The 24,949-nt window shown below is 56.2% G+C and overlaps 1 protein-coding gene across 1 annotated transcript; it reads left to right on the plus strand.

The window, feature by feature from the left end:
* The first annotated feature begins 230 nt into the window (after positions 1–230).
* spred2a (sprouty related EVH1 domain containing 2a) lies at positions 231–24,472 on the plus strand. Its single transcript, XM_023953678.2, has 6 exons — positions 231–504; positions 855–1,029; positions 1,414–1,582; positions 1,849–1,913; positions 18,251–18,406; positions 18,811–24,472. The coding sequence occupies exons 1-6, from the start codon at positions 479–481 to the stop codon at positions 19,510–19,512; spliced, it is 1,293 nt and encodes a 430-aa protein (XP_023809446.1). The 5' UTR covers positions 231–478; the 3' UTR covers positions 19,513–24,472.
* Positions 24,473–24,949: the final 477 nt, after the last annotated feature.

The following is a 24,949-nucleotide window of genomic DNA, read 5'->3' on the forward strand; positions in this document are numbered from 1 at the left end:
AGCAGGTTGTGAAACTTTGATTCTCTTTTCTTTTCTTTCAGCAGTTCATTCAGATATTTGGAGGATCTTCACATGTGTGTTTCAGGATTAATAGTCCTATAATTCTACATGGACGATTTTCCCAAACACGCATGCGCCATTCCCGGACCACCGAAACCGTCCACCCGCCCCTGCAGGTGCGATCAGTGTTGTTGTGGTGGAGCACGTGACTCTGCGGTCCTTCGGGTCTGACGTCACTCCGTCGCTGTCTCCCGGTCCAACATGGAGTGAGGAGGAGGGATGGGACTCTACCGACACCGGCGCGCCGGAGGAGGCGGCCTGGCCTGAACCCGAGGCTCCCGCCGCTGCGGGCGGACGGACGAACGGAGGAGCGCATCCAAACCGGAACGCCGCACGCGGATCACAGAACCGGGCCGCCGGCATGAAGCGTCCGCGCCGCGCCGCGGCTCCGCGCCACCGGAGGTGAAACGGGGGAAAAATGAACGAGGAATGGCGCCCAGAGGAGTGAGTACCCCCCAACCCGCGCACACGCATGATCTGATCGCAATGACACCCCCCCTCCACGCGCGCACCTACAGGCCGCCGCGCGAGCTGATGATCACGTGATTCTGAGTGTTCAGGGCCTGTTACCATCACCTTCAAGCACGCTCACAGCGCGCGTGCACGTGTGAGTACTGGCGGGGGGGTCAGCAGGAGAGATGCAAAGCTTGATGAGACCAGAACTCTAGTCGGGGGGGGGGGGGAGTCTTCAAATAATTGTGGCAGAAGATTCTCATGTGTTCTCCTGAACCCTCAGAACCGAGCTGGGGGTCCTGATGTCATGACCTCTGACCTCCTCCTGGTCTGTGTTGCAGTGACAGCTTCATCGTGCGCGTGAAGGCGGTGGTGATGACCAGAGATGAGTCCAGCGGCGGCTGGTTGGCGCAGGACGGCGGTCTGAGCAGAGTGGGCGTGTGCCGACTGCTGCCAGACCTGCTGCCCGGCCGCTTCTCCTTCCTCATCCACGGCGAGCGGCTGAAGGACCGGCAGGTGAGGCAGGTTCACCTGAAGCTGCTTCGTGGTTCTCCAGACGTGTCGGGCCGGTTCTGTAGGAACCAGACGTTCTGTAGGGTCACTGTAAGGAACTCAGACCGGACCGTTCTGACCCGAACTCAGCTTGAGGCCGCCTTCAGAACCAGTCCATCTGTGAAACGTCGTTTCTTCAAACGTCTCCAGAAACGGCTGAGGAGCAACATCTGAGTGAAGATGATGATGAAGATGAAGATGTTTCCTTTCTGTGGGGGGGGGTCCACGCTCAGGCCCAGACTGATGGGGAGGGGGCTCCGGAGGCTGAACAGGAACAACCCAAAAACTGAATCTTAGGGATGAAGGCGGTTTGATGACGAAGGTCTCCTGATGTGTCTCTCTGCTCAGGTGATCCTGAAGTGCTTCTTAAAGAAAGACCTGGTGTACACCAAGGCCACGCCCACATTCCACCACTGGAGGGTGGACAACAGGAAGTGCGGCCTGACCTTCCAGAGTCCGTCCGACGCCCGAGCCTTTGACCGCGGGGTGAGGAAGGCTCTGGAGGACCTCACAGAAGGTTGGTAGAAGGGGAGAGGCGGGTTCTGCTGCAGCCTCGCAGGAACGCCGGCGGCGTCAGGCGGGTTCTGCTGCAGCCTCGCAGGAACGCCGGCGGCGTCAGGCGGGTTCTGCTGCAGCCTCGCAGGAACGCCGGCGGCGTCAGGCGGGTTCTGCTGCAGCCTCGCAGGCGTGTAGCCTTGCCGGAACGGCGGGTTCTGCGTTGTTTTCAGTCTCTGTGGTCCTCGTCTTGAGCTCCGCCCTGACGCCGTGTCTTCTGCCTTCCAGGCTCCACCACGTCCTCCTCCACGCTGCACAACGAAACGGAGCTCGGAGACGATGACGTGTTCACGGTGAGCTGCGGCGGCCTCCACCTGCTCAGGTTGTAGTTTGGTTTCTGAGCTGCACAGCTGGAACCGTCAGTGAGGTCTGGAGGTCAGCGACCAGAAGACTGGTTCTGGTTCTGGTTCTTCTCCACCTGTTATTCACCGGTTCCTCCATGTTTGTCTGGGACCTCAACCTGCCGTAGAAAACCCGGTTCATGGTGTCACAGAGCCCCTCTGAGCGGGCCAGAACTGGACCTAGTGACGGATCCACGCCAGAGTTGACCTCCACTTCCAAGCCAACAGTCAGTTCAGAACGATGAGGATCATCAAGAACGTGTTAGAAATGTTCTCAGATCCCGTTCTGATGGACAGAATTACCGCTGTGGGATTTTGGCTTGTTGGAGCCACTTCCTGTTTGGCACGCCAGGGGGAGGGGTCACTCAGTCTAGTTCTTATGTACAGTCGATGATGGCCATGTTCCTCCTGTAGGGGGCGCCTCAGTGCATAAGGTGACATGGTTCAATGAGCAGCAGAACTGCAAAGACTCCTGGAACCAGCCTATCGGGATTATGGGAAACAGGAAGGGTGGTCCTATGAGGAACAAACTGGTTCTTCACGCCAAAACCTCTAGAAATAGAGAATAAAGGACAGGAAGTAATAAAAAGATTCTGATTCTGAGAATCCAAACGAGCTAAAGAAACTCCAACAGAATCTCATCCAGCAGAAAACACGACTCCAAAACCACAACACAGAAGAGTCAAACATGGTCAACGTCAACCATGACTGGACATCGGGTTGACGTCAACCATGACTGGACCTCGGGTCAACGTTAACCATGACTGGACATCGGGTCAACGTCAACCATGACTGGACATCGGGTTGACGTCAACCATGACTGGACCTCGGGTCAACGTTAACCATGACTGGACATCGGGTCAACGTCAACCATGACTGGACATCGGGTTGACGTCAACCATGACTGGACCCCGGGTCAACGTTAACCATGACTCGGGTCGACGTTAACCATGACTGGACATCAGGTCGACGTTAACCATGACTGGACCTCGGGTCAACGTTAACCATGACTGGACATCGGGTTGACGTCAACCATGACTGGACCTCTGGGCTACGTCAACCATGACTGGACCCCGGGTCGACGTCAACCATGATTCGGGTCGACGTTAACCATGACTGGACCTCAGGTCGACGTCAACCACGACTGGACCTCAGGTCAACGTCAACCATGACTGGACCTCGGGTCCACGTCAATCATGACTGGACCTCGGGTCGACGTCAACCATGACTGGACCTCAGGTCAAAGTCAACCACGACTGGACCTCGGGTCGACGTCAACCATGACTGGACCTCAGGTCGACGTTAACCATGACTGGACATCGGGTTGACGTCAACCATGACTGGACCTCTGGGCTACGTCAACCATGACTGGACCCCGGGTCGACGTCAACCATGACTGGACATCGGGTTGACGTCAACCATGACTGGACCCCAGGTCGACGTCAACCATTATTCGGGTCGACGTTAACCATGACTGGACCTCGGGTCGACGTTAATCGTGACTGGACCTCAGGTCGACGTAAACCATGACTGGACATCGGGTTGACGTCATCCATGACTGGACCTCGGGTCGACCCTAACCATGTCTGGACATCGGGTTGACGTCATCCATGACTGGACATCGGGTCGACGTTAACCGCGACTGGACCTTGGGTCAACGTCAACCATGACTGGACATCGGGTCGACGTCAACCATGACTGGACCTCGGGTCGACTTTAACCGTGACTGGACCTCAGGTCGACGTCAACCATGACTGGACCTCGGGTCGACGTTAACCGTGACTGGACCTCGGGTAGACGTTAACCGTGACTGGACCTCAGGTGGACGTCAACCATGACTGAACCTCGGGTCAACGTTAACCATGACTGGACATCGGGTTGACGTTAACCATGACTGGACCTCGGGTCAACGTTAACCATGACTGGACATCGGGTTGACGTCAACCATGACTGGACCCCGGGTTGACGTTAACCATGACTGGACCTCTGGGCTACGTCAACCATGACTGGACATCGGGTTGACGTTAACCATGACTGGACCTCTGGGCTACGTCAACCATGACTGGACCCCGGGTCGACGTCAACCATGTCTCGGGTCGATGTTAACCATGACTGGACATCAGGTCGACGTTAACCATGACTGGACCCCGGGTCGACGTCAACCATTATTCGGGTCGACATTAACCATGACTGGACCTCAGGTCGACGTCAACCACGACTGGACCTCAGGTCAACGTCAACCATGACTGGACCTCGGGTCCACGTCAACCATGACTGGACCTCAGGTCAACGTCAACCACGACTGGACCTCGGGTCCACGTCAACCACGACTGGACCTCAGGTCAACGTCAACCATGACTGGACCTCTGGGCTACGTCAACCATGACTGGATCCCGGGTCGACGTCAACCATGACTGGACATCGGGTTGACGTCAACCACGACTGGACCTCGGGTCGACGTCAACCATGACTGGACATCGGGTTGACGTCAACCATGACTGGACCTCTGGGCTACGTCAACCATGACTGGACCCCGGGTCGACGTCAACCATGATTCGGGTCGACGTTAACCATGACTGGACCTCAGGTCGACGTCAACCACGACTGGACCTCAGGTCAACGTAAACCATGACTGGACATCGGGTCCACGTCAACCATGACTGGACATCGGGTTGACGTCAACCATGACTCGACGTCTGGGCTACGTCAACCATGACTGGACCTTGGGTCGACGTCAACCATGACTGGACATCGGGTCGACGTCAACCATGACTGTACTTCGGGTCGACGTTAACCGTGACTGGACCTCAGGTGGACGTCAACCATGACTGGACCTCGGGTCAACGTTAACCATGACTGGACATCGGGTTGACGTTAACCATGACTGGACCTCGGGTCAACGTTAACCATGACTGGACATCGGGTTGACGTTAACCATGACTGGACCTCGGGTCAACGTTAACCAAGACTGGACATCGGGTTGACGTCAACCATGACTGGACCCCGGGTCGACGTCAACCATGATTCGGGTCGACGTTAACCATGACTGGACCCCAGGTCGACGTCAACCACGACTGGACCTCAGGTCAACGTCAACCATGACTGGACCTCGGGTCCACGTCAACCACGACTGGACCTCAGGTCAACGTCACCCATGACTGGACCTCTGGGCTACGTCAACCATGACTGGATCCCGGGTCGACGTCAACCATGACTGGACATCGGGTTGACGTCAACCACGACTGGACCTCGGGTCGACGTCAACCATGACTGGACATCGGGTTGACGTCAACCATGACTGGACCTCTGGGCTACGTCAACCATGACTGGACCCCGGGTCGACGTCAACCATGATTCGGGTCGACGTTAACCATGACTGGACCTCAGGTCGACGTCAACCACGACTGGACCTCAGGTCAACGTCAACCATGACTGGACATCGGGTTGACGTCAACCATGACTGGACCTCTGGGCAACGTCAACCATGACTGGACCTCGGGTCGACGTCAACCATGATTCGGGTCGACGTTAACCATGACTGGACCTCAGGTCGACGTCAACCACGACTGGACCTAAGGTCAACGTCAACCATGACTGGACATCGGGTCCACGTCAACCATGACTGGACATCGGGTTGACGTCAACCATGACTGAACTTCTGGGCAACGTCAACCATGACTGGACCTCGGGTCGACGTCAACCATGATTCGGGTCGACGTTAACCATGACTGGACCTCAAGTCGACGTCAACCACGACTGGACCTCAGGTCAACGTCAACCATAGCTGGACATCGGGTCCACGTCAACCATGACTGGACCTCGGGTCGACGTCAACCATGACTGGACCTCAGGTCGACGTTAACCATGACTGGACCTCAGGTCGACGTCAACCATGACTGGACCTCGGGTCGACGTTAACCGTGACTGGACCTCGGGTAGATTTTAACCGTGACTGGACCTCAGGTGGACGTCAACCATGACTGGACCTCGGGTCAACGTTAACCATGACTGGACATCGGGTTGACGTCAACCATGACTGGACCTCTGGGCTACGTCAACCATGACTGGACCCCGGGTCGACGTCAACCATGACTCGGGTCGACGTTAACCATGACTGGACATCGGGTTGACGTCAACCATGACTGGACCTCTGGGCTACGTCAACCATGACTGGACCTCGGGTCGACGTCAACCATGATTCGGGTCGACGTTAACCATGACTGGACCTCGGGTCGACGTTAACCGTGACTGGACCTCAGGTCGACGTCAACCATGACTGGACCTCGGGTTGACGTCAACCATGACTGGACCTCAGGTCGACGTCGACCCGAGGTCCAGTCACGGTTAACGTCGACCCGAGGTCCAGTCATGGTTGATGTCGACCCGAGGTCCAGTCGTGGTTGACGTTGACCTGAGGTCCAGTCGTGGTTGACGTCAACCACGACTGGACCTCGGGTTGACCTCAACCATGACTGGACCTCGGGTTGACGTCAACCATGACTGGACCTCTGGGCTACGTCAACCATGACTGGACCTCGGGTCGACGTCAACCATTATTCGGGTCGATGTTAACCATGACTGGACCTCAGGTCGACGTCAACCACGACTGGACCTCAGGTCAACGTCAACCACGACTGGACCTCTGGGCTACGTCAACCATGACTGGACCTCGGGTTGACGTCAACCATGACTGGACCTCAGGTCGACGTCAACCATGACTCGGGTCGATGTTAACCATGACTGGACCTCAGGTCGACGTCAACCACGACTGGACCTCAGGTCAACGTCAACCACGACTGGACCTCTGGGCTACGTCAACCATGACTGGACCTCGGGTTGACGTCAACCATGACTGGACCTCAGGTCGACGTCAACCATGATTCGGGTCGACGTTAACCATGACTGGACCTCGGGTCGACGTTAACCGTGACTGGACCTCAGGTCGACGTCAACCATGACTCGGGTCGACGTTAACCATGACTGGACATCGGGTTGACGTTAACCATGACTGGACCTCGGTTCAACGTTAACCATGACTGGACATCGGGTTGACGTCAACCATGACTGGACCTCTGGGCTGGGTCAACCATGACTGGACCCCGGGTCGACGTCAACCATGACTCGGGTCGACGTTAACCATGACTGGACCTCTGGGCTACGTCAACCATGACTGGACCTCGGGTCAACGTTAACCTTGACTGGACATCGGGTTGACGTCAACCACGACTGGACCTCAGGTCAACGTCAACCACGACTGGACCTCAGGTCAACGTCAACCATGACTGGACCTCGGGTCCACGTCAACCATGACTGGACCTCGGGTCCACGTCAACCATGACTGGACCTCAGGTCAACGTCAACCACGATTGGACCTCGGGTCCACGTCAACCACGACTGGACCTCAGGTCAACGTCAACCATGACTGGACCTCTGGTCTACGTCAACCATGACTGGACCCCGGGTCGACGTCAACCATGACTGGACATCGGGTTGACGTCAACCACGACAGGACCTCGGGTCAACGTCAACCATGACTGGACATCGGGTTGACGTCAACCATGACTGGACCTCTGGGCAACGTCAACCATGACTGGACCTCGGGTCGACGTCAACCATGATTCGGGTCGACGTTAACCATGACTGGACCTCAAGTCGACGTCAACCACGACTGGACCTCAGGTCTACGTCAACCATAGCTGGACATCGGGTCCATGTCAACCATGACTGGACCTCGGGTCGACGTCAACCATGACTGGACCTCAGGTCGACGTTAACCGTGACTGGACCTCAGGTCGACGTCAACCATGACTGGACCTCGGGTCGACGTTAACCGTGACTGGACCTCGGGTAGATTTTAACCGTGACTGGACCTCAGGTGGACGTCAACAATGACTGGACCTCGGGTCAACGTTAACCATGACTGGACATCGGGTTGACGTCAACCATGACTGGACCTCTGGGCTACGTCAACCATGACTGGACCCCGGGTCGACGTCAACCATGACTCGGGTCGACGTTAACCATGACTGGACATCGGGTTGACGTCAACCATGACTGGACCTCTGGGCTACGTCAACCATGACTGGACCTCGGGTCGACGTTAACCATGACTGGACATCGGGTTGACGTCAACCATGACTGGACCTCTGGGCTACGTCAACCATGACTGGACCTCGGGTCGACGTCAACCATGATTCGGGTCGACGTTAACCATGACTGGACCTCAGGTCAACGTCAACCATGACTGGACCTCAGGTCCACGTTAACCACGACTGGACTTCAGGTCAACGTCAACCATGACTGGACCTCTCTGCTACGTCAACCATGACTGGACCCCGGGTCGACGTCAACCATGACTGGACATCGGGTTGACGTCAACCATGACTGGACCTCGGGTCGACGTCAACCATGACTGGACATCGGGTTGACGTCAACCATGACTGGACCTCTGGGCTACGTCAACCATGACTGGACCCCGGGTCGACGTCAACCATGATTCGGGTCGACGTTAACCATGACTGGACCTCGGGTCGACGTCAACCGTGACTGGACCTCGGGTTGACGTCTACCATGACTGGACCTCAGGTCGACGTAAACCATGACTGGACATCGGGTCGACGTCAACCATGACTGGACCTCAGGTCAACGTCAACCACGACTGGACCTCGGGTCCACGTTAACCACGACTGGACTTCAGGTCAACGTCAACCATGACTGGACCTCTGGGCTACGTCAACCATGACTGGACCCCGGGTCGACGTCAACCATGACTGGACATCGGGTTTACGTATACCACGACTGGACCTCGGGTCGACGTCAACCATGACTGGACATCGGGTTAACGTCAACCATGACTGGACCTCTGGGCTACGTCAACCATGACTGGACATCGGGTTGACGTCAACCATGACTGGACCTCTGGGCTACGTCAACCATGACTGGACCTCGGGTCGACATAAACCGTGACTGGACCTCGGGTCGACATAAACCGTGACTGGACCTCGGGTTGACGTCAACCATGACTGGACCTCAGGTCGACGTAAACCATGACTGGACCTCGGGTCGACGTTAACCGTGACTGGACCTCGGGTCTACGTCAACCATAGCTGGACATCGGGTCCACGTCAACCATGACTGGACCTCGGGTCGACGTCAACCATGACTGGACCTCAGGTCGACGTTAACCGTGACTGGACCTCAGGTCGACGTCAACCATGACTGGACCTCGGGTCGACGTTAACCGTGACTGGACCTCGGGTAGATTTTAACCGTGACTGGACCTCAGGTGGACGTCAACAATGACTGGACCTCGGGTCAACGTTAACCATGACTGGACATCGGGTTGACGTCAACCATGACTGGACCTCTGGGCTACGTCAACCATGACTGGACCCCGGGTCGACGTCAACCATGACTCGGGTCGACGTTAACCATGACTGGACATCGGGTTGACGTCAACCATGACTGGACCTCTGGGCTACGTCAACCATGACTGGACCTCGGGTCGACGTTAACCATGACTGGACATCGGGTTGACGTCAACCATGACTGGACCTCTGGGCTACGTCAACCATGACTGGACCTCGGGTCGACGTCAACCATGATTCGGGTCGACGTTAACCATGACTGGACCTCAGGTCAACGTCAACCATGACTGGACCTCAGGTCCATGTTAACCACGACTGGACTTCAGGTCAACGTCAACCATGACTGGACCTCTCTGCTACGTCAACCATGACTGGACCCCGGGTCGACGTCAACCATGACTGGACATCGGGTTGACGTCAACCATGACTGGACCTCGGGTCGACGTCAACCATGACTGGACATCGGGTTGACGTCAACCATGACTGGACCTCTGGGCTACGTCAACCATGACTGGACCCCGGGTCGACGTCAACCATGATTCGGGTCGACGTTAACCATGACTGGACCTCGGGTCGACGTCAACCGTGACTGGACCTCGGGTTGACGTCTACCATGACTGGACCTCAGGTCGACGTAAACCATGACTGGACATCGGGTCGACGTCAACCATGACTGGACCTCAGGTCAACGTCAACCACGACTGGACCTCGGGTCCACGTTAACCACGACTGGACTTCAGGTCAACGTCAACCATGACTGGACCTCTGGGCTACGTCAACCATGACTGGACCCCGGGTCGACGTCAACCATGACTGGACATCGGGTTTACGTATACCACGACTGGACCTCGGGTCGACGTCAACCATGACTGGACATCGGGTTGACGTCAACCATGACTGGACCTCTGGGCTACGTCAACCATGACTGGACATCGGGTTGACGTCAACCATGACTGGACCTCTGGGCTACGTCAACCATGACTGGACCTCGGGTCGACATAAACCGTGACTGGACCTCGGGTCGACATAAACCGTGACTGGACCTCGGGTTGACGTCAACCATGACTGGACCTCAGGTCGACGTAAACCATGACTGGACCTCGGGTCGACGTTAACCGTGACTGGACCTCGGGTAGACGTTAACCGTGACTGGACCTCGGGTCAACGTTAACCATGACTGGACATCGGGTTGACGTTAACCATGACTGGACCTCTGGGCTACGTCAACCATGACTGGACCCCGGGTCGACGTCAACCATGATTCGGGTCGACGTAAACCATGACTGGACATCGGGTTGACGTCAACCATGACTGGACCTTGGGTCGACGTCAACCATGACTGGACATCGGGTCGACGTCAACCATGACTGGACCTCGGGTCGACGTTAACCGTGACTGGACCTCAGGTCGACGTCAACCATTACTGGACCTCGGGTCTACGTTAACCGTGACTGGACCTCGGGTAGACGTTAACCGTGACTGGACCTCAGGTCAACGTTAACCATGACTGGACATCGGGTTGACGTTAACCATGACTGGACCTCTGGGCTACGTCAACCATGACTGGACCCCGGGTCGACGTCAACCATGATTCGGGTCGACGTTAACCATGACTGGACCTCAGGTCAACGTCAACCACGACTGGACTTCAGGTCAACGTCAACCATGACTGGACTTCGGGTCCACGTCAACCATGACTGGACCTCAGGTCAACGTCAACCACGACTGGACCTCGGGTCCACGTCAACCACGACTGGACCTCAGGTCAACGTCAACCATGACTGGACCTCGGGCCACGTCAACCATGACTGGACCTCGGGTCGACGTTAACCATGACTGGACAAAAGGTCAACGTCAACCATGACTGGACCTCGGGTCGACGTTAACCGTGACTGGACCTCGGGTCGACGTCAACCATGACTGGACCTCAGGTCGACGTAAACAATGACTGGACATCGGGTTGACGTCAACCATGACTGGACCTCTGGGCTACGTCAACCATGACTGGACCCCGGGTCGACGTCAACCATGACTGGACATCGGGTTTACGTATACCACGACTGGACCTCGGGTCGACGTCAACCATGACTGGACATCGGGTTGACGTCAACCATGACTGGACCTCTGGGCTACGTCAACCATGACTGGACCCCAGGTCGACGTCAACCATGATTCGGGTCGACGTTAACCATGACTGGACCTCGGGTCGACATAAACCGTGACTGGACCTCGGGTCGACATAAACCGTGACTGGACCTCGGGTTGACGTCAACCATGACTGGACCTCAGGTCGACGTAAACCATGACTGGACCTCGGGTCGACGTTAACCGTGACTGGACCTCGGGTAAACGTTAACCGTGACTGGACCTCGGGTCAACGTTAACCATGACTGGACATCGGGTTGACGTTAACCATGACTGGACCTCTGGGCTATGTCAACCATGACTGGACCTCTGGGCTACGTCAACCATGACTGGACCCCGGGTCGACGTCAACCATGACTGGACATCGGGTCTACGTATACCACGACTGGACCTCGGGTCGACGTCAACCATGACTGGACATCGGGTCGACGTCAACCATGACTGGACCTCGGGTCGACGTTAACCGTGACTGGACCTCAGGTCGACGTCAACCATTACTGGACCTCGGGTCTACGTTAACCGTGACTGGACCTCGGGTAGACGTTAACCATGACTGGACATCGGGTTTACGTATACCATGACTGGACCTCTGGGCTACGTCAACCATGACTGGACCCCGGGTCGACGTCAACCATGACTGGACATCGGGTTTACGTATACCACGACTGGACCTCGGGTCGACATAAACCGTGACTGGACCTCGGGTCGACATAAACCGTGACTGGACCTCGGGTTGACGTCAACCATGACTGGACCTCAGGTCGACGTAAACCATGACTGGACCTCGGGTCGACGTTAACCGTGACTGGACCTCGGGTAGACGTTAACCGTGACTGGACCTCGGGTCAATTTTAACCATGACTGGACATCGGGTTGACGTTAACCATGACTGGACCTCTGGGCTACGTCAACCATGACTGGACCCCGGGTCGACGTCAACCATGATACGGGTCGACGTAAACCATGACTGGACATCGGGTTGACGTCAACCATGACTGGACCTTGGGTCGACGTCAACCATGACTGGACATCGGGTCGACGTCAACCATGACTGGACCTCGGGTCGACGTTAACCGTGACTGGACCTCAGGTCGACGTCAACCGTTACTGGACCTCGGGTCTACGTTAACCGTGACTGGACCTCGGGTAGAAGTTAACCGTGACTGGACCTCAGGTCAACGTTAACCATGACTGGACATCGGGTTGACGTTAACCATGACTGGACCTCTGGGCTACGTCAACCATGACTGGACCCCGGGTCGACGTCAACCATGACTGGACATCGGGTTTACGTATACCACGACTGGACCTCGGGTCGACGTCAACCATGACTGGACATCGGGTTGACGTCAACCATGACTGGACCTCTGGGCTACGTCAACCATGACTGGACCCCAGGTCGACGTCAACCATGATTCAGGTCGACGTTAACCATGACTGGACCTCGGGTCGACATAAACCGTGACTGGACCTCGGGTCGACATAAACCGTGACTGGACCTCGGGTTGACGTCAACCATGACTGGACCTCAGGTCGACGTAAACCATGACTGGACCTCGGGTCGACGTTAACCGTGACTGGACCTCGGGTAGACGTTAACCGTGACTGGACCTCGGGTCAACGTTAACCATGACTGGACATCGGGTTGACGTTAACCATGACTGGACCTCTGGGCTACGTCAACCATGACTGGACCCTGGGTCGACGTCAACCATGATTCGGGTCGACGTAAACCATGACTGGACATCGGGTTGACGTCAACCATGACTGGACCTTGGGTCGACGTCAACCATGACTGGACCTCAGGTCGACGTCAACCATTACTGGACCTCGGGTCTACGTTAACCGTGACTGGACCTCGGGTAGACGTTAACCGTGACTGGACCTCAGGTCAACGTTAACCATGACTGGACATCGGGTTGACGTTAACCATGACTGGACCTCTGGGCTACGTCAACCATGACTGGACCCCGGGTCGACGTCAACCATGATTCGGGTCGACGTTAACCATGACTGGACCTCAGGTCGACGTCAACCACGACTGGACTTCAGGTCAACGTCAACCATGACTGGACCTCGGGTCCACGTCAACCATGACTGGACCTCAGGTCAACGTCAACCACGACTGGACCTCGGGTCCACGTCAACCACGACTGGACCTCAGGTCAACGTCAACCATGACTGGACCTCGGGTCGACGTTAACCATGACTGGACAAAAGGTCAACGTCAACCATGACTGGACCTCGGGTCGACGTTAACCGTGACTGGACCTCGGGTTGACGTCAACCATGACTGGACCTCAGGTCGACGTAAACAATGACTGGACATCGGGTTGACGTCAACCATGACTGGACCTCAGGTCAACGTCAACCACGACTGGACCTCGGGTCCACGTCAACCACGACTGGACCTCAGGTCAACGTCAACCATGACTGGACCTCGGGTCGACGTTAACCATGACTGGACAAAAGGTCAACGTCAACCATGACTGGACCTCGGGTCGACGTTAACCGTGACTGGACCTCGGGTTGACGTCAACCATGACTGGACCTCAGGTCGACGTTAACCGTGACTGGACCTCGGGTTGACGTCAACCACGACTGGACCTCAGGTCAACGTCAACCACGACTGGACCTCGGGTCCACGTCAACCACGACTGGACCTCAGGTCAACGTCAACCATGACTGGACCTCGGGTCGACGTTAACCATGACTGGACAAAAGGTCAACGTCAACCATGACTGGACCCCGGGTCGACGTCAACCATGACTGGACATCGGGTTTACGTATACCACGACTGGACCTCGGGTCGACGTCAACCATGACTGGACATCGGGTTGACGTCAACCATGACTGGACCTCTGGGCTACGTCAACCATGACTGGACCCCAGGTCGACGTCAACCATGATTCGGGTCGACGTTAACCATGACTGGACCTCGGGTCGACATAAACCGTGACTGGACCTCGGGTCGACATAAACCGTGACTGGACCTCGGGTTGACGTCAACCATGACTGGACCTCAGGTCGACGTAAACCATGACTGGACCTCGGGTCGACGTTAACCGTGACTGGACCTCGGGTAGACGTTAACCGTGACTGGACCTCGGGTCAACGTTAACCATGACTGGACATCGGGTTGACGTTAACCATGACTGGACCTCTGGGCTACGTCAACCATGACTGGACCCCGGGTCGACGTCAACCATGATTCGGGTCGACGTAAACCATGACTGGACATCGGGTTGACGTCAACCATGACTGGACCTTGGGTCGACGTCAACCATGACTGGACATCGGGTCGACGTCAACCATGACTGGACCTCGGGTCGACGTTAACCGTGACTGGACCTCAGGTCGACGTCAACCATTACTGGACCTCGGGTCTACGTTAACCGTGACTGGACCTCGGGTAGACGTTAACCGTGACTGGACCTCAGGTCAACGTTAACCATGACTGGACATCGGGTTGACGTTAACCATGACTGGACCTCTGGGCTACGTCAACCATGACTGGACCCCGGGTCGACGTCAACCATGATTCCGGTCGACGTTAACCATGACTGGACCTCAGGTCGACGTCAACCACGACTGGACTTCAGGTCAACGTCAACCATGACTGGACCTCGGGTCCACGTCAACCATGACTGGACCTCAGGTCAACGTCAACCACGACTGGACCTCGGGTCCACGTCAACCACGACTGGACCTCAGGTCAACGTCAACCATGACTGGACCTCGGGTCGACGTTAACCATGACTGGACAAAAGGTCAACGTCAACCATGACTGGACCTCGGGTCGACGTTAACCGTGACTGGACCTCGGGTTGACGTCAACCATGACTGGACCTCAGGTCGACGTAAACAATGACTGGACATCGGGTTGACGTCAACCATGACTGGACCTCTGGGCTACGTCAACCATGACTGGACCCCGGGTCGACGTCAACCATGACTGGACATCGGGTTTACGTATACCACGACTGGACCTCGGGTCGACGTCAACCATGACTGGACATCGGGTTGACGTCAACCATGACTGGACCTCTGGGCTACGTCAACCATGACTGGACCCCAGGTCGACGTCAACCATGATTCGGGTCGACGTTAACCATGACTGGACCTCGGGTCGACATAAACCGTGACTGGACCTCGGGTCGACATAAACCGTGACTGGACCTCGGGTTGACGTCAACCATGACTGGACCTCAGGTCGACGTAAACCATGACTGGACCTCGGGTCGACGTTAACCGTGACTGGACCTCGGGTAGACGTTAACCGTGACTGGACCTCGGGTCAACGTTAACCATGACTGGACATCGGGTTGACGTTAACCATGACTGGACCTCTGGGCTACGTCAACCATGACTGGACCCCGGGTCGACGTCAACCATGATTCGGGTCGACGTAAACCATGACTGGACATCGGGTTGACGTCAACCATGACTGGACCTTGGGTCGACGTCAACCATGACTGGACATCGGGTCGACGTCAACCATGACTGGACCTCGGGTCGACGTTAACCGTGACTGGACCTCAGGTCGACGTCAACCATTACTGGACCTCGGGTCTACGTTAACCGTGACTGGACCTCGGGTAGACGTTAACCGTGACTGGACCTCAGGTCAACGTTAACCATGACTGGACATCGGGTTGACGTTAACCATGACTGGACCTCTGGGCTACGTCAACCATGACTGGACCCCGGGTCGACGTCAACCATGATTCCGGTCGACGTTAACCATGACTGGACCTCAGGTCGACGTCAACCACGACTGGACTTCAGGTCAACGTCAACCATGACTGGACCTCGGGTCCACGTCAACCATGACTGGACCTCAGGTCAACGTCAACCACGACTGGACCTCGGGTCCACGTCAACCACGACTGGACCTCAGGTCAACGTCAACCATGACTGGACCTCGGGCCACGTCAACCATGACTGGACCTCGGGTCGACGTTAACCATGACTGGACAAAAGGTCAACGTCAACCATGACTGGACCTCGGGTCGACGTTAACCGTGACTGGACCTCGGGTTCACGTCAACCATGACTGGACCTCAGGTCGACGTAAACAATGACTGGACATCGGGTTGACGTCATCCATGACTGGACCTCGGGTCGACGTTAACCATGACTGGACATCGGGTTGACGTCATCCATGACTGGACATCGGGTCGAAGTTAACCGTGACTGGACCTTGGGTCGACGTTAACCATGACTGGACATCGGGTCGACGTCAACCATGACTGGACATCGGGTTGACGTTAACCGTGACTGGACCTCAGGTCGACGTCAACCGTGACTGGACCTCGGGTCGACGTTAACCGTGACTGGACCTCGGGTCGACGTTAACCATGACTGGACATCAGGTGGACGTCAACCATGACTGGATCTCGGGTCAACGTTAACCATGACTGGACATCGGGTTTACGTATACCACGACTGGACCTCGGGTCGACGTTAACCATGACTGGACATCAGGTCGACGTAAACCATGACTGGACCTCGGGTCAACGTTAACCATGACTGGACATCGGGTTGACGTCAACCATGACTGGACCTCTGGGCTACGTCAACCATGACTGGACCCCGGGTCGACGTCAACCATGATTCGGGTCGACGTTAACCATGACTGGACCTCAGGTCGACGTCAACCACGAGTGGACCTCAGGTCAACGTCAACCATGACTGGACTTCGGGTCCACGTCAACCATGACTGGACCCCGGGTCGACGTCAACCATGACTCGGGTCGACGTCAACCACGACTGGACCTCAGGTCAACGTCAACCACGACTGGACCTCGGGTCCACGTCAACCACGACCGGACCTCAGGTCAACGTCAACCATGACTGGACCTCGGTTCCACCTTAACCATGACTGGACCTCGGGTCGACGTCAACCATGACTGGACCTCAGGGGGACGTCAACCACGACTGGACCTCAGGTCAACGTCAACCATGACTGGACCTCGGGTCCACGTCAACTATGACTGGACCTCGGGTCGACGTTAACCATGACTGGACCTCAGGTGGACGTCAACCATGACTGGACCTCAGGTCGATGATAACATGACTGGACCTCGGGTCCACGTCAACCACGATTGGACCTCAGGTCAACGTCAACCATGACTGGACCTCAGGTCCACGTCAACTATGACTGGACCTCGGGTCGACGTCAACCATGACTGGACCTCAGGTGGACGTCAACCATGACTGGACCTCGGGTCGATGATAACATGACTGGACCTCGGGTCAACGTTAACCATGACTGGACATCGGGTCAATGTTAACCATGACTGGACATCGGGTTGACGTCAACCATGACTGGACCTCTGGGCTACGTCAACCATGACTGGACCCCGGGTCGACTTTAACCATGACTGGACATCTGGTCGACTCTAACCATGACTGGACATCAGGTCGACGTTAACCATGACTGGACCTCGGGTCGACGTCGACCACGACTGGACCTCAGGTCATTGCCTTCAACAGAGCAGTAGATTTGAAGGAATTAAAGCTGCTGATGAAACGAGAAGAACCAACAAACCAAATGTTTCTCCTCCCAAAGACAGAAAGAACAAAACCTTTAGACAGATTCCCGCTTTACAAAGCCCCTCAGTCACACTTCCTGTCCAGGTGAACACAGCAGGTTTGACAGGGATGTTTCAACCAGCTGCAGATCCAGCTGTTCCTTCAGGCTGTTCCTGGATGTTCCTCCCTTGGACGGAGAGACATCCTTTCACTAACATCTGCTCCTCCTTTGTCCTCCAGACAGCCACAGACAGTTCCTCCAACTCCTCCCAGAGGAGAGAGCCAGCGATGACCGCTTGGGTTCCTGCCTACTTCTGCGAACCCCGCCGGCCCCACTGCATTCTGGGACATTTCTACGAGCAGCCCCGAGCCTTGGAGCACTGCTTCCTGGAGCAGGTGAGTGGCCTCACAGACAGAAAGTGTCTTCCTGACGCTTTAGTGTAGCTGATGTATCTGTATCTGATGGGTTCTTGAACTCCTTGAAGAAAAGTCCAGTTTCACCGCAGGGACCGGATCCACCAGACAGCTGAAGCTTTAGAGAGGTTCTGTTCCTCCGGTACAGTAAGAGCCCAGGTTCCCATCATCGTCTGTTGTCAGAGAGTTCCTGGTGCTTTTTTGATAATCAATCTGCCGTTAGATCAGTAGATCAGAAATTCACCTATGCCGCGTTTCTGCCGCGTTCACGGGGAGGATTGTGGTAAGAACTCGGCAGAACCGTCTACTGTCCCAGCCTGGAGGGGTTCTGTACCCCCAGCTGCGGTTCCTCTCTGACTCCGCCCATGTGGTCCTCGTGTTTGCAGGCGGTGCACATCATCCCCCATCGCGTTGGCTTCCAGGTGGACGAGGATGACATCGTACGCATCAACCCGCGAGAGCGAGGCTGGCTCACCGGCTACGAGGACTACCGGCATGCTAACTCCACCCAGGACAACCTGGTCCCGCCTCACACGCCGGACACCTACGTGCACTTCACCAAGAAGGACGCACCCAAGCGGGACCAGCGGGACCACCTCTACCCGTTTCCGCTTAGCTGCGGCGTGCGGCCGTGCTGCGACAGCAAGGCGGGCTGCGGCGACCTCGGAGGGGCCCACAGGACGGTGGTGACTCTGCCCCCTAGGCCCCTCCCGGCCAAATGCAAACGGCACGCGGAGGACGCGGAGCACCTCCGCTGCGTGTACTGTCAGGACATGTTCAGGCTGGAGGAGAACTGGCGGGGCCGCTGCCAGGAGGCCCCGGACCCCGTTCGGACCTGCATCCGGCGGGTCAGCTTCATCTGGTGCGCCGACAGCCTGCTGTACCACTGCATGTCCGACCCGGAGGGCGAGTACTTCGACCCTTGCTCCTGCGACACCAGAGACGAGCACTTCTGCCTGCGCTGGGCGGCGCTGGTGGGCCTGTCCCTACTGGCCCCCTGCATGTGCTGCTACGGCCCGCTGCGGGCGTGCCACCGCTGCGGTGTGGCCTGCCGCTGCTGCGGCGGCAAGCACAAGGCTGCGAGCTGAGGCGCCGCAGCCCCGCCCACCCCCAAGACCACCTGCCATCAAAGGCCGCTGTGATTTCTGTCGTCGTTTGTGTGAACAGATTTAAATCCTGGTTTTCCTTTGTGAAGGTCAGAGGTCATTTCTAGAGAGAACGTTCATGAATGAGTGAGCGGTGTCGCCGTGCACGTGCACTTCCAAATCCCACCAGCAGGGCTGAAGTCAGAGGAGCGTTCCCGCCTTCAGAGGCAGGACTCTGCCTGCAGAAGTGAATCGGGTTGATTCCTTTGATCCGTTTGAAAAGCCGACAAGTATAATCAACGTTTTAGCCCCGATGAACCGACCACAGGAACGAAGGACTTTGGCTCTGAAGCAGACCAACAAGAGACCAACACATGAACTGGGCCTAACTGGGATAAGTCAAGGACCGTTAAGCCCCGTGTTTGGACCAGTTCTGTCCAAATGTTTGGGACCAGTTTGGACCAGTGCTGTCCATACGTCTGGAGACTTGGACCAGTTCCAAACGTCTGGGACCAGTTTGGACCAATTCTGTCCAAACGTCTGGGACCAGTTTGGACCAGTTCTGTCCAAACGTCTGGGACCAGTTTGGACCAGTACTCTCCAAACATCTGGGACCAGTTTGGACCAGTTCTGTGCAAACGTCTGGAGACTTGGACCAGTTCTGTCCAAACGTCTGGGACCAGTTTGGACCAGTACTCTCCAAACATCTGGGACCAGTTTGGACCAGTTGTGTCCAAACGTCTGGGACCAGTTTGGACCAATTCTGTCCAAACGTCTGAGACCAGTTTGGACCAGTTCTGTCCAAACGTCTGCGACCAGTTTGGAACAGTTCTGTCCAAACGTCTGGGACCAGTTTGGACCAGTTCTGTCCAAACATCTGGGAACAGTTTGGACCAGTTCTGTGCAAACGTCTGGAGACTTGGACCAGTTCTGTCCAAACGTCTGGGACCAGTTTGGACCAGTTCTGTCCAAACGTCTGGGACCAGTTTGGACCAGTTCTGTGCAAAGGTCTGGAGACTTGGACCAGTTCTGTCCAAACGTCTGGGACCAGTTTGGACCAGTACTCTCCAAACATCTGGGACCAGTTTGGACCAGCTGTGTCCAAACGTCTGGGACCAGTTTGGACCAATTCTGTCCAAACGTCTGGGACCAGTTTGGACCAGTTCTGTCCAAACGTCTGGGACCAGTTTGGACCAGTTCTGTCCAAACATCTGGGACCAGTTTGGACCAGTACTCTCCAAACATCTGGGACCAGTTTGGACCAGTTCTGTGCAAACGTCTGGAGACTTGGACCAGTTCTGTCCAAACGTCTGGGACCAGTTTGGACCAATTCTGTCCAAACGTCTGGGACCAGTTTGGACCAGTTCTGTCCAAAAGTCTGGGACCAGTTTGGACGAATTCTGTCCAAACGTCTGGGACCAGTTTGGACCAGTTCTGTCCAAACGTCTAGGACCAGTTCTGTCCAAACATGTGGGACCAGTTTGGACCAATTCTGTCCAAACATCTGGGACCAGTTTGGACCAGTACTGTCCAAACGTCTGGAGACTTGGGCCAGTACTGTCCAAACGTCTGGAGACTTGGGCCAGTACTGTCCAAACGTCTGGAGACTTGGGCCAGTACTGTCCAAACGTCTGGAGACTTGGGCCAGTACTGTCCAAACCTCTGGAAGCTGGTGCCAAGCTTGGATCAGCTGTGCCTGCCTCATTCTCCGTTTGGAATTTTGGAAAACCTCTCCTGACGTTCTTGTGGGACAGACTGACGGCGTGACGTTTCTGTACCTACCGCTAAACACGGAGGCGTGTTCCATATGTGTCACTTTCCTCTCGTGTTGTCATGGCTGCAGAGCTCGCAGACTCCGTGTCGTCTCCGCCGTAACGTTTTTCAGGTGAAGGAATCGAACGTGAAGTCATCACGGCAAACCTGCAGAGTGTTTATCGCAGCAGAACTCTGATCCCGCTCAGTCTTACGTTTGGACAGGACCATGTGATCAGAACCATTCGGGCGTGAAAACGGCGAGGTTCTGTGGGAAGCTGGAACGCTCAGATGTCACTCACAGCAATGTGGCGTTCGGACGTGAGACAAACCTTCAGCGGCGATGTTCTGGTTCTGATCTAACTCAGGGAAAGTAGCGCTCAGAGGGACATTCAGACACTTTTTCACCGTTAAAGCAGAAAAAAAGGAGATCGGTTGTGATCTGTGTTTGGCCAAAACATTCAGGTGTAAACGGCGAGGTTCTGTCATCTTCAGAGAACCCGGTGCGTCCACATGGTTCTGGTATAGTGTGAAACCGTTTCCTTTTGTTGGCTCTTGCTGTTTGGATTTTTCTGGACCCGGTTCTGGTTTGGAAAATTCTGCAGTGCAGATGGAATCTAGAGCAGGAAGACCTGGATGAAGTGGACGGATGTTTGATCAGAAGGAGCAGACATGGGCGGGTTCTGCGCTTTACCATGAGGCATTTCGGTCTTTCAGAACCTGGATCGGAGCAGATCAAAGATCCTTCTGATGGTAGAAACACAAACTGAAGGGCTGAGCGGCGGCCTCAGTGCCCCCCCTCACATCAACACACCGGCGACGACGTCCTCCGCTGCCGTGACGGCGCTGGTTCTGCAGTTGATGAAGACGTGGCACACAGGGGTGGGACGCTGTACGGCTGTGAGGGTTGCTCGCTGAGCCTCCCCCAGTTCCCATCCCTGCTTTGGTTGCTGCCCCCCATGCTCACTGGTGGGGGGCGTCGTGCACAGAGACTCTAGTGGCGGAAGGTTGTGGGTCAGCTGAACTGAAAGCTTTCCTGACCGCTGGGGTGCAGGACACTGGACCACAGGGCCGCTGCATTTAGGTTTTGATGTTTCCTCTGCTATCGGACTCGGCCTCATCATCACCAGGATGTGTCACTGCCATGCCAACCGCTCCTCCCGAACGCCAACAATCACGCCAAGCTGTGGTCGGCGCCGTTACTATGACGCCAGGATAACCTGTGCGGCGGCTGATGTGGGCACTGATGCTAAACGGCTAGCATTCATGTGGTTCTGGAAGGCTCAACGAAGAACCAAAGACCGACTTTCATTCAGCCAGCAGACCCCCCCAGTGAGCGCTGGGGGGAGGTCCAGGGCTTCATGGGGGGGCACAGACATCCCAGAATGGGTTTTGGCGTGGATGCGGCCTCGCTCAGGGTGAACGCTGGCTCCTCTCAGCCTCACTGTGATGAAGGACGCTGCATCAGCAGAACTGCCGCCCAGAGGTTCTACCCTGGTGGGAGGTCTGTCACGCCCCCCACTGAAGCCAAACATCCCAAAATAATAATAATAATTGATACTTTATTTATCCCACAATGGGGAAATTCTTCTCCACATTTTGACCCCTCCCCTGGGGGTAGTAGTGAGCTGCAGGCAAGCCGTACTGGGGGGGGTGATAGCTGGCAAGGGAGAGCGGGTATCGAACCGCGAACCCTCCTGTTGATGGACAACCTGCTCTCTCACCTGAGCTAAACTGCCGCCAAAAGAGTCTGTAGTTGCGGCGGCGCCTGGGTGGTATCAGAGCGGTTTCAGCCAACGTGAGGCTGGACGGGTTTGAGACGTCCAGACTGGAGGTTCCACCTCATCCCAACAGAAACGTTCTTCAGCGTGGATCGTGTGATCTGAACCGTCGTTTGTTCTGGAACGGCCAAAAAGGGCCCTGTCATTGGCCGTGCCGTCAGAACCGCCGTGTATTCTGGGACGGCGCAGAGCTGCCTGTCGTTGGCCGTGACGTCAGAACCGCCGTGTATTCTGGGACGGCGCAGAGGTGCCTGTCATTGGCCGTGCCGTCAGAACCGCCGTGTATTCTGGGACGGCGCAGAGGTGCCTGTCGTTGGCCGTGACGTCAGAACCGCCGTGTATTCTGGGACGGCGCAGAGGTGCCTGTCGTTGGCCGTGACGTCAGAACCGCCGTGTATTCTGGGACGGCGCAGAGGTGCCGGTCGTTGGCCGTGACGTCAGAACCGTCACGTGTTCTGGGACGGCGCAGAGGTGCCGGTCGTTGGCCGTGACATCAGAACCGTCACGTGTTCTGGGACGGCGCAGAGGTGCCGGTCGTTGGCCGTGACATCAGAACCGTCACGTGTTCTGGGACGGCGCAGAGGTGCCGGTCGTTGGCCGTGACATCAGAACCGTCACGTGTTCTGGGACGGCGCAGAGGTGCCGGTCGTTGGCCGTGGCCTCAGAACCGTCGCGTGTTCTGGGACGGCGCAGAGGTGCCTGTCGTTGGCCGTGACGTCAGAACCCTCACGTGTTCTGGGACGGCGCAGAGGTGCCGGTCGTTGGCCGTGACGTCAGAACCCTCACGTGTTCTGGGACGGCGCAGAGGTGCCTGTCGTTGGCCGTGGCCTCAGAACCGTCGCGTGTTCTGGGACGGCGCAGAGGTGCCTGTCGTTGGCCGTGACGTCAGAACCGCCGTGTATTCTGGGACGGCGCAGAGGTGCCGGTCGTTGGCCGTGACGTCAGAACCCTCATGTGTTCTGGGACGGCGCAGAGGTGCCGGTCGTTGGCCGTGACGTCAGAACCGTCACGTGTTCTGGGACGGCGCAGAGGTGCCGGTCGTTGGCCGTGACGTCAGAACCGTCACGTGTTCTGGGACGGCGCAGAGGTGCCTGTCGTTGGCCGTGACGTCAGAACTGTCACGTGTTCTGGGACGGCGCAGAGGTGCCTGTCGTTGGCCGTGGCCTCAGAACCGTCGCGTGTTCTGGGACGTGGAAAGTGCCTGAAGTCTTGGTCACGAATACCTGCAAAGAAAAAGGTTCAGGAAACAAAACGGGGTTTTCTATACAGATGAGTCCTTTTGACCGGTGGATCTTTCAGAACATATACATACATGTGGATCAGGTGTATGCTGTACATTTTCAGTTCTATTTTTTTATTGTTTTTAAAATGGTCGATGTATCCGAGACAAAAGTATCCTCTGGAAATTAAAGGTGAATCCTCAAACTGTGCCTCCGTGTTCCTGTTTTTCTATCCGTGTGGAGACAACGTTCCAGATGTTTGGAACCAAAGATCAGAACCACATTCATGTCTGACGTCTGAGCAGATCTTTGAAAGGAACGCTTGACTTTATGGTTCTGTGGTTCTCCAGTCGTACGTCCTACGATCACATTTACTCACTTCAGGACTCCCATGATGCTCAGTGATCCTTCTGAGGAACCGCATGTTCTACTTTCAGACTGTTGTTCCAGCTGACTGAAGCAGCCAACCCTCCACTTCCACACAGGTGAATGAATGGGCAGCCGTGGTGCTTGGGTAGGGCGGTCGACCCATGATCGTGAGCTGCAGGTTTGATTCCCGCCTTGCACACCCACGTGTTGGAGTGTCCTTGGGCAAGACACTGAACCCCACCTTGACTCTGGTGGGAGGTTAGATGTGTGGGATGTGTGCCAGTGTAAAGCACTTTGGGGCTTCAAAAGAAGGTAGAA

The sequence above is a fragment of the Oryzias latipes genome, chromosome 1, assembly GCF_053564925.1.
Source record: "Oryzias latipes strain Hd-rR chromosome 1, Olatipes_Hd-rR_3.1".
Classification (NCBI taxonomy): Eukaryota; Metazoa; Chordata; class Actinopteri; order Beloniformes; family Adrianichthyidae; genus Oryzias; species Oryzias latipes.